Source organism: Hyaena hyaena, unplaced genomic scaffold (genome assembly GCF_003009895.1).
Source record: "Hyaena hyaena isolate Hyena2069 unplaced genomic scaffold, ASM300989v1 scaffold_100, whole genome shotgun sequence".
In the NCBI taxonomy this organism is placed as follows: domain Eukaryota; kingdom Metazoa; phylum Chordata; class Mammalia; order Carnivora; family Hyaenidae; genus Hyaena; species Hyaena hyaena.
The window spans coordinates 1,516,708-1,527,586 of NW_024080732.1; the positions used below are offsets into that span (position 1 = coordinate 1,516,708).

Genomic DNA, 10,879 nt, shown 5'->3' on the forward strand with positions numbered 1-10,879 from the left:
CGCCCCGTAAATATTTTAGCTAAAAAAAAAAAAGAGAGAATCCAACCGAAAATCTAAGCATTCTCCTATCACACAAATAACTCTTGACAAACTTGCAGCTTGTCATAGCTACTTGCCAGAGTAGAAGTGAATTCAATTCTGCCCACGATCTGGTGGAATGAGCAGTTGCTTGTATGGTGATGCTGTAGACTTCAGAAGAACTGAGAGCCTGTTTATAACCAGAGGAACTTCTATACTTGATTAAGTAGTATCACATTTCCTCTAGTCTCATTATGCCATCTGGGAATGTTTCAGAATTCTTTGACAGGATTTTCTCATTGTCAAAACATTACTGGACTTCCAGATTTAGCTTGAAATAAACCTTCTTTAAACCCTGAGTATCTGATTTCATTTTACACACAAATCACTCTTTTCTGTTTCTCAGCTCTTACTGACTGTTTTGTAACTTTTCCCTCTTAGTGTTTATTCTTTCTTAACCTTTTCTCTCCAGTAGAATCTTGAGAATTAGAGGTGAATATCTGTTTTTTGAGTGTCCCTCCACATTGCCTAATACAATACATGCAGTTGATACCTTAATTCTTGGATACGTTAACACAAAACCTCTTTCTTTTCTGGGCCTTAGGCATCATAGGCGAGTATTAGTGGAATGGCTCAAAGATCCATCTCAGGAGCTTGAGTTTATTGCTGATATTCTCAATCAGGATGCAAAGAATTATCATGCCTGGCAACATCGACAGTGGGTTATTCAGGTATTGCCTTTCTTGTTACAGTGTTTTTCAGATTATGTTTTAACTTAATTAAATAATTAAAATTACTGTTGAAGGTAAGTATACTCCTGAACTAAAACACACGTATAGATCATTACACACAATTATAATAACTAAGAACTATTAAGATAGTTAACTAAAACCTGACATCCTTCATGTTGACTCTTTTTATAATCTTTCAAGATACGTTGATAAGTAGCTTCATTTTAAAGAGGAATAATAGTAACTTTTGTAATTTTTAGATCAAATTTGTATCACATTTTATATTTGCTAGCAAGTTGAATAGAAAATGTAGTTGTAATTTTTTAATGTAGCTGCATTATTTTAATTAACAGGGACATTGTACCTACTGGGGAGTTTGCACACATACACTTTGGAATATGATGTTACAGTAATAGTATTTTATTTCTGCCCACTTGTTAAAATTTTATGCTAAATCTTGAATAGAAGAGAATAGTTAAAACTCCTACTCTGGGCATTTATTTATTCTAGCAAACAATTCTAGTGTTGTTTCCTGTGAATTTTTTCCAGTAATTGCTACTTTGAGTGTTATTCACTTTACCAAGAGCATTTCACAATTTTTTTTCTTAAAAATTTAAACGTTTCTAAATTTGATTAAAGGGATACATTTTCTAAAGATATTGGTATTTTAATTTTATATGAAATTCTACCTTTTTGCCATTATCAAATAAGAGGTGTAATTCCATTGGATTTTTCATAGTTATCCCCAGTTTTTGCCACGTTTGTAAATTTTGACCATTTCATTTCTTTTTAAAAGTATCTTTATTGTTTCTCTTCTCCCTGTGATCATTTTTATTAAAACAGTTCCATAATGTAAAAATGTATATTTAAATCCAGTTTTGTATATTTCTCCACATGTATTTTAATGTAGTTTTATCATATATGAGCATTTTTAATATTCCCTTTTACTTAATATTATATATTCATATCAAAACCATTAAATTAATATACTCAACTATAGTTTATCATTTCCTTATTGCTGAGTTTGGGTTTTTTCCCCTCTAAATTTTCACCTTAAATAATGCATAAGCATTGAGTTAGATATGCCTTTTATTTATTTATTTATTTATTTTTGCCTGTGATTTAATCCTTTAGAGTAATTCTTGGGTCTATTTAAGTAGTATAAACATGCCTCTTGGTATCTAATTGTTCTCAAAAAGATGGTACAGGATACTTTGTCTTCCTAAATTTTTTTCCTTCCTTGTGACCATTCTCTTGTCTTTTATGACTTTTCTTTCCCCCCTTCATTTCCTTGACCTGCAACTATCACTTTCCTCCATGAGTCCTACCCACATCTTCATTTTTACCTAGCTGTGCTGAAATTTCATTTTTTATTAATAATGCGATGTTTCTGGGGGTTCCTGGCTGGCTCAATTGGTGGAACATTTGGCTCTTGATCATGGGGTTTTGAGTTCAAGCCCCACACTGGGTGTGGAAATTACTTAAAAATAAAATCTTAAAAAATAATGGGACATTTCTAATTGGATGTTTTGTGTTTTCTCTTAGGAATTTAAACTTTGGGATAATGAACTGCAGTATGTAGACCAACTTCTTAAAGAGGATGTGAGAAATAACTCTGTCTGGAACCAAAGATACTTCGTAATTTCTAACACCACTGGCTACAATGATCGTGCTATATTGGAGAGAGAAGTCCAGTTAGTAATCTTCACTTGCTCACTCATTAAAAGAACATTTGTGTGCCTATCATGTCTCAGGCACTGGGGATACAGCAAAGATCAAGACTGTTCCTGGGGCGCCTGGGTGGCTCAGTCGGTTAAGCGTCCAACTTCAGCTCAGGTCATGATGTTATAGGTCGTGGGTTCGAGCCCCGCATTGGAGTCTGTGCTGACAGCTCAGAGCCTCTCCCTCTCTCTCCACCCCTCCCCAGCTTGTGCTCTGTCTCTCAAAAAAAGAATTAACATTGAAAAAATTCTCAAAAAAAAAAAAAAAAAAAAAAAGACTGCCCCTGATCCTGCCCTCATGGAACTAGTGGGAAAGAATACATGGATGAAGTCTGTAATGATAAATTTACAAATACTACAGTCTACTCTACTTTATTTCTTGAAATACTGTTACTACTATAGACTGAGAAGAAGTCAGATTTCGTAGTGTCTAGGAAGCTTTATTTTAAAACTGTCTCAGAGACTTAATGATAGAGAACACATGGAAGGTTGATGGAGGGAGGGAGATAGGAGATGGGCTAGATGGGTGTTGGGTGTTAAGGAGGGCCCTTGTGATGAGCACTGGGTGTTATATGTAAGTGATGAGTCACTGAATTCTACTTCTGAAACCAGCATTGCAATGTCAAAACAAAACAAAAGCAAGTGTATTTTATTAAATTCTGGTGCCCTTGTAGTCCCTTTAGTCAGTCCCTATAGGCCATGTTACTCTACAGTGCAGGGTTTAGAGCAGGGTAAGTCTTTGTTGTAGAGAGACTGTCCTATATATTGTAGGGTTTTTAGTAGCATTCCTGGCCTGTATGCCTATTTTTTTTTTAAATGTTTATTATTTTTGAGAAAGATAAAGGGAGACACAATCAGAAGTAGGATCCAGGCTCTGAGCTGTCAGCACAGAACCTGATGTGGGGTTCGATCTCAAGAGCCGCAAGATCATGACCTGAGCTAAGGTCGACACTTAACTGACTGAGCCACTCAGGCACTATGCCCTATTATATCATTAGTAATCCCCTGTCCCCAAGCTGTGACAGACAAAAATGTCCCCAGACATTGCCAGGTGTCCTCTGTGGGCTGTGGGGCAAAACCATCTGCAATTGAAAACTACTGCTTTAGCATACAAAATGCTGTTAAAAGAATTTTATGAATTGGCATGAATACTAATATCCATAAACATTAATAGCCACCTCTTTTCTGTCTGTTTTGTCTCGATATCTGTTTTAAATTTGAATATATTTATTGTTTTTATAGCCTGATGAGGACATACTCATCATTATAAAAGTTGCTTTAGGGGCACCTGCCTAGGTCAGTCGGTAGAGCATGTGACTCTTGTGTTTTTAATGTTTATTTATTTTTGAGAGAGCACAAGCAAGAGAGAGATGGAGCGGGGGGACAGGAGATCCCAAGCAGGCTCTGCACTAAGAGCAGCAAGCCCAACGTGGGGCCCGAACTTAGGAACCGCAATGTCATGACCTGAACCGAAGTCAGATCCTCAGCCGACCTAGCCACCCAGGTGCCCCGAGCATATGACTCTTGATAATCAGGGTCATGAGTTCAAGCCCCACATTGGTCTGGAGTTTACTTTAGAAAAAAAAAAAGAAGAAGAAGAAAGAAAAAAAGTTGCTTTAACAGCTCCTGGGAAATGCTGATTTTTAGGACCATCTGCTTTTGTCTCCTTTGCTATTATTTCTGTTTGGATCAGGGCAGCTGGCTTTTCCTTTGTATGTTCTATATAAAGATCTGGTGATTTAAATTAAAAAACAAACAAACAAAAAAACAAACACTTATAATCAAGTGTCCTGCATTAACTCTCTGCTTTCTGCTCAGGCTTCTTTCTGGAGCACCACATAGCCCTCAAACACATCTTCTACTTTTCTTTTTACTGCTCTCCTCTCCAAAGCTGTACTGTCTAATATGGTAGTCACTGGCCACAGATGGCTGCTTAAATTCAAATTAATTCAAATCACATAATTCAGTTCCTCAGTTGTATGAATCTCACTCAGGGGTTCAGGATCCACATATGGCTAATGATTACTAACTATATTGGAGAGCACAGATAAAGAATATTTTCATCTCTGTTGAATAGTACTGATCTAAGGGATAACTGTGAACTTACTGAAATAATTTTATTATTAAACGTAAATACTGAGGCTTGAGTAGAGAAAATTCAGACTTATCACCCAGCCCTTAAATATTATGCTTTTTTCTTTTAGAGTTGATACTCTGTTGTGAGGATTAGGACAGAAGTACTCTGAAGGACAGCAAAGTGTCCTATTTTCAGAGAGTTAAATAACTTTCTTGCCAAAAGGTAGAATGCTTCAGGTTACTCTTCCTTAAATTAATCCAATTAATAATTAGGAATTTGAAACACTACATACTCCTTATTTACCATAGTATACTTCATTAGGCTAGATGTAAGAAGACACTTAAAAACTGAGTGTGAAGAATGGAAAATGAGAACTTTTCATAGCCTTCAAAGGCAGGTGTCACCAAACAGAAATAATCAGTCAAGAATCTCTGAGTTTTTCAGGGATTTGTCTGGTTGGCTCAGTCGGTGAAGGATGTGACTTTTGATCTCAGGCTTGGGGTGTAGAGATTGTTTAAAAATAAAATCTTCTGGGGCACCTGAGTGGCTCAGTCGGTTAAGCATCTGACTCTTGATTTGACCGGGTCATGATTCCCAGTGGTGAGATTGAGCCCCGCGTCAGGCGTGAAGCCTGCTTAAGATATTTCTCTCTCTCTCTCTCTCTCCCTCCCTCTCTCTCTCTCTCCCTCTCTCTCTCTCTCTCTCTCTCTCTCTCTCTCTTTCTCTCTCTNTCTCTCTCTCTCCCTCTCTCTCTCTCTCTCTCTCTCTCTCTCTCTCTTTCTCTCTCTGCTGCTCCACCACTTGCATATGCACTATCTCTCCAAAAAAAAAATCTTTAAGAAATTGTTTTAAAAAAGAATCTAAAATTTTTCTATATTTAAGATGTTACCATTAAGATAAGGTAAAAGAAATAAACTGCTTAGAGAGCTGTAGTTATCTAGAATTAACTAGATAACTAAATTTTTTAACTCTAAAGAATATAGGTGTACTTGATGATTTGTTTTTTCCCTTTTGTTATAAAAGTAATGCAGTCTAGTTGTAGGGGAAAATTGTACTGAATTGCCTGAAGTAAAATATCAAAATCTCTTATTCATTCTCTTCTCATACCCCATTGTTTAGAGTGAGCTACAATTAGTGTGAATCTTTCCAGACCTTATTAAATAATGTTTGTAAACCTATATTACAGCACGAAGGCAATGGTATTATCCACATTGCTTTTTTTCATTTAATATATCCTGGCCTTATTTCTATGAGTACACAGTCTACTAGTACTATTAATAATAGTTACCATTTATTAAACATTTACTACATGCTGAGAATTTTTATTTAATTTTCATAACCACACTATGAGATATCTGATGAAGAACTTGAAGTTCAGAGTAGTTCTATAATGTGCCTAAGAGCACCTGGATGATAACTGATGGGGCTATTAGAAGCTAGGCTTTCTGACCTCAAATTCCATGTTTTAACCATTAAAATGGATAATAGTTTAGTGCATTTGTATATAAATAAAATTCTTCAGGGGTGCCTGGGTAGCTCAGTTTGTTGAGCGTCCAACTTCGGCTCAGGTCATGATCTCACGGTTCATGGGTTCGAGCCCCACGTTGGGCTCTGTGCTTACAGTTCAGAGCCTGGAGCCTGCTTTAGATTCTGTGTCTCCTCTCTCTGTTGTTCCCTTGCTTGCTCTCTCTCTCTCTCTCTCTCAAAAGTAAATAAAGATTTAAAATAAATAAAATTCTTCAGCTATTGCCAAAGTGAAGTTAATAATCTACAATGACTAGTGAAGATCTGCAGGGACATGGTTTTAAAAATAACTGGAAACATTAGGTCATGTAAAAATGTTGGAAAAAAACCTTTTCATAGTGCTGAATGAGTTTATTATTACAGTAGTCCCTCCTCCCACCCCTTTACCGTGTGGTTTCACTTTCCAGGGTTTCAGTTACTTGTGGTCAGCCATGAGATCCAGAAACATGATCTTCCTGATGACTTGTATGGTGAGACATTAGGTAGTATATACTGCTCTGTCACAATGCCTGTTCTTTACCTTACTTCGTCTTCCATGTAGCATTTAAAAAAAAATTTATGTCATTATTTTGAGAGTGAGACAGACCACGAGGTGGTGGGGGAGGGCAAAGAGAGGGAGACACAGAATCTGAAGCAGGCTCCAGGCTCTGAGCTGTCAGTACAGAGCCCAACGTGGGGCTCAAACTCACAGATTGTCAGATCATGACCTGAGCTGAAGTCGGACACTTAATTGATTGAGCCACCCAGGTGCCCCATCATGTAGCATTTTATTATTTTACATCATCACAAGAAGGGTGAGTACAGTCTAATATATTTTGAGAGAAACCACATTCATATAACTTTTATTACAATGAGTATATTGTTATAATTGTTCTATCTTGTTAATTGTTAATCTCTTGGTATCTATAAACATTATCATAGGTACGTATGTATAGGAAAAAAACCTAGTATATAGGATTTGATACTCTGTGGTTCAGGCATCTACTGAGGGTTTGGGAGCCTATCTTCTGCAGATAAAGTGGGACTACTGTACTGCTCTCTGTGAAAAAAAAATGCTATCCTAACGGCATTGCAATAAAATCAAGATTACTAAATTTTAGTCGGTGACTTATTTGAGCAAGTGGGTAATGAAGCTAAGTTCTTTAACTCTCTTGGAATTTACTGTAATTGGATCTGAATTATATTTAGTAACCTGGTTAAAAGGAAGAGAAAGAGAGTGTCCATTGACTGTTAATCACATCATGGTTAGAATATAAGATCTATAATCAAATCTTTTAGAATATAAGAAATATACAGTTGTGTTGGTTTCTCGTTTTTATTGTCTATGTAATTTCCATGCTGTCTTATTTTTTATTACAGCTCCTGAGATTTTGTAGTTCTTCTTTTTGAATGACTTATGATTTGTTGGGCATATATAGATCTTAGACTTCTCAAGATTGCTTTACCAATAAGAGGAAAACCTGTTTTAGCTGACATTTTCTTCAAAGGGAAAGCCTATATTAAAGGAAATCTCCCACATCAATTTCTTTTCCTATTGTGAGTTGAGCCTTCATATTAGTTAGGTGTCCTTTCCTAGAATTGGGTACAAACTTCCAGGAGGGAGGAACTATGTAAATACGAATTGACTGCTACAGACTTGAGGGATTCTCTCTAATGTAGATAAGACCTAGACCTAGTCACAGCCTGCTAAGAGAAATGAAAACACATATCCAAGCTGTGTTACAGTCTTAGAAAACTATTTCAAATTATTACACTGCTCTTCAAATTATACACATATTTATTTTCTTCTAGGTACACTCTGGAAATGATCAAACTAGTACCACATAATGAAAGTGCATGGAACTATTTGAAAGGGTAAGAGGTTGTTTTGGATTGTTTTGTATAAAAAACAACTAATATGATGTATCATGGAATATGTCCCATTAATCAGATTCTAAAATGATACTAAAGAATTTTCCATATTTCTGGATTTAAGGGAAGTGTAACTATTAGACAGTAACACCCAAGAACAGTGCCTTCTCTCCTTCCTTTCAGCTCCCAAGCACATAACCATCACAGTTTTTAGAATAGTCCATGACTAGGGGTGCTTGGGTGGCTCAGTTGGTTGAGCATTTGACTTCATCTCAGGTCATGATCCCACAGTTCGTGAGTTCAAGGCCTGCATTGGTCTCACTGCTGTCAGTGCAGAACTCACTTTGGATCCTCTGTCTCCCTCTCTCTCAGCACTTCCCCCGCTCATGCTCTTTCTCTCAAAAATAAAAATAAACATTAAAAAAAAAATAGTCCATGACCAAACAATAATACAATTTTAATTGTATTTATGAATCCTGTAGTCTTTATATTTGAGAATGGGATATACACACCTAATTTCTCTTTGGATCAGGAACATAGTAAAGGCAAAGCAAACCATTTATAATAAGCACGTTGCACAGATGCATGGCCAACCTTTCTGTTTTCATTTCTAGAGATATCCTGTTAGAAATCTCATTACTTAAATTGACATGGTTTCATTTGCCTGGCCACTGACCTAAGTAGGCTCCTTGTTGAGCTTAGAGGTCTCCCTGGAAACTAGGCCCAAAGAGCATAACGTACAAAGGCCAGTCACATTTGTTAATGTGTGCAGGGGTGGGGCCTGTAATATCTGGAGAGCTAAAAGAATAGGGAACCTTCTTAAGAAGGAACAGAAACACGTCTCGTTTTCTTCTTTCACTTCCTAATTTTAAGAAGGTGCTTATTTTCTGATTTGTGTAGCAGTTTGAGTTAGTAAATGATCACTTTTAAGTTTCATTATTTTTTTTTAAAATTAAAAAAATTTAATTAATAATTTTTTTAAATTTTTTTTTACAAATAGTTTATTGTCAAATTAGTTTCCACAGAACACCTAGTGCTCATCCCCAGGGGTGCCCTCCTCCATGCCCATCCTCCCCTCCCCCCTACATCCATCAGTTCTCAGTTTTTGTCAGCATTCAAGAGTAGTTTCATTATTCTTTTTACCTAATTGTACTCAACATGTAATTTTATTTTATTTTTATCCATGATAAAAGTTCACACATAATTTAAAATTTTCATTTAGTTTCAACTTCCTTCAAAATAAGTTTCCTCCTCTTGCGCATGTTACAGAGGTCATTTTCTCTTGAACTTTCTATTATATTTGTTCTTTTTTTCTCAAAATTGAGAATAATTTTTTTTTAGGATTTTACAGGATCGTGGTCTTTCCAAATATCCCAATCTCTTAAATCAGTTACTTGATTTACAACCAAGTCACAGCTCCCCCTACCTAATTGCCTTTCTTGTGGATATCTATGAAGACATGCTAGAAAACCAATGTGACAACAAGGAGGACATTCTTAATAAAGCATTAGAGGTAAGCCAGGGGGACTCTGCTTTTCTGTTTGGTGTCTCAGAATTTGGTCTGCCCGGTGCGACTATATTCATGACCTGTTCCATGTGTTCCTTCAGGAGTTCAATGCAGGGCTATTTCTGCTGTTTAGAGCAAAACCCAGGTCACTAGTGATCACAGTATGTGATTATAGTGGTGTATGTCATTTGAACATGATTTGAGTTTAACTGTATTAGCTCAAAAGCATTTGCTCTAGAGATTAATTTACATTATTTTTAAAGAATTTTTGTTTTTCATTTTCAGTTGTGTGAAATCCTAGCTAAAGAAAAGGACACTATAAGAAAGGAATATTGGAGATATATAGGAAGATCCCTTCAAAGCAAACATAGCACAGAGAGTGACCCACCAACAAATGTACAGCAATAATACCATCTAGAAGAACTCGATGGAATGATTTTATTTTTTTAAGAGACTCTTAAAGCAGGAGTTTAAAACTAAAGCGATCATTCCCTTTGCCTGTGGTGTAAAACGTGCATTGCACAGGTATTGCTTTTTAACAAGAACTAAGTGTGATGCTCCTTGGGTGCTGCTGCTATTCAGACTAGTAATTTGATTCTTCTAAAGTAAAGTGATTTGGGGGGAGGGAGAAGAAACAAAGTCCGGCTCAGGAACTTTTGTAGTCTTACAACATTTGCTCTAATCCCTTAGCATCAGCTCCTCAGTCCAAGGTATATGCATCAGAATTGGCAGCATTAATGAGTGAAGGTAACTTGTATGTAATGGATATAAGGTAATTTAAATTTTGGTTCAGGAAGCAGGGGATGCAGTTGTTACGTTAGAGCTGCTATGCCACACTCACAGTATCTTGCTATCACTGTAACCAACTAATGCCAAAAGAATGGTTTTATAATAAAATTATAGATGTATCCTAAAACAATGACATAGAGGTTTGGTTTTTTTTAACAGCATTTATGTTCAAGGGACATTGTCTCAGCTTAGAAAAGCCACTGAGAAAGAAAATACTGCCATAAAACTATAGAAACCAGAAACATGATTATGTTAAAGGAAATGTTATTAGAATGTGAATTGGTTAGTTCTTTAAATTTTTTTTTACCGTTTATTTATTTTTGGGAGACAGAGAGACAGAACATGTGTGGGGAGGGGCACAGAGAGTGAGACACAGAATCTGAAGCAGGCTTCAGGCTCTGAGCTGTCAGCACAGAGCCTGATGCGGGTCTCGAACCCATGAACTCTGAGATCATGACCTGAGCCGAAGTCAGACGCTTAACCAACTGAGCCACCTAGGCGCCCCTGAATTAATTGATCAGTTCTTGACTTCAACAAAATGTACTCAAGATAGATTAGACCTACAGGGTTTTTTTTTTTTTTTTTTTTTTTAAATATTTTTATTTATTTCTAGGAGAGAGAGAGAGAGAGACAGCATGAGCAGGGGAGGGTCAGAGAGAGA

The 10,879-nt window shown here is 36.4% G+C and overlaps 1 protein-coding gene across 1 annotated transcript in view; it reads left to right on the plus strand.

Annotated features, from left to right (window-relative positions):
• Positions 1 to 10,351, plus strand: part of FNTA (farnesyltransferase, CAAX box, alpha) — a 36,170-nt gene extending 25,819 nt beyond the window's left edge. Inside the window, exons 6-9 of the mRNA XM_039235642.1 lie at positions 2,295 to 2,443; positions 7,863 to 7,925; positions 9,264 to 9,435; positions 9,715 to 10,351. Coding sequence (XP_039091573.1) covers positions 2,295 to 2,443; positions 7,863 to 7,925; positions 9,264 to 9,435; positions 9,715 to 9,837 — 507 coding nt within the window. The 3' untranslated portion in view covers positions 9,838 to 10,351. The remainder of the gene's footprint in view (positions 1 to 2,294; positions 2,444 to 7,862; positions 7,926 to 9,263; positions 9,436 to 9,714) is intronic.
• The last annotated feature ends 528 nt before the right edge of the window (positions 10,352 to 10,879 follow it).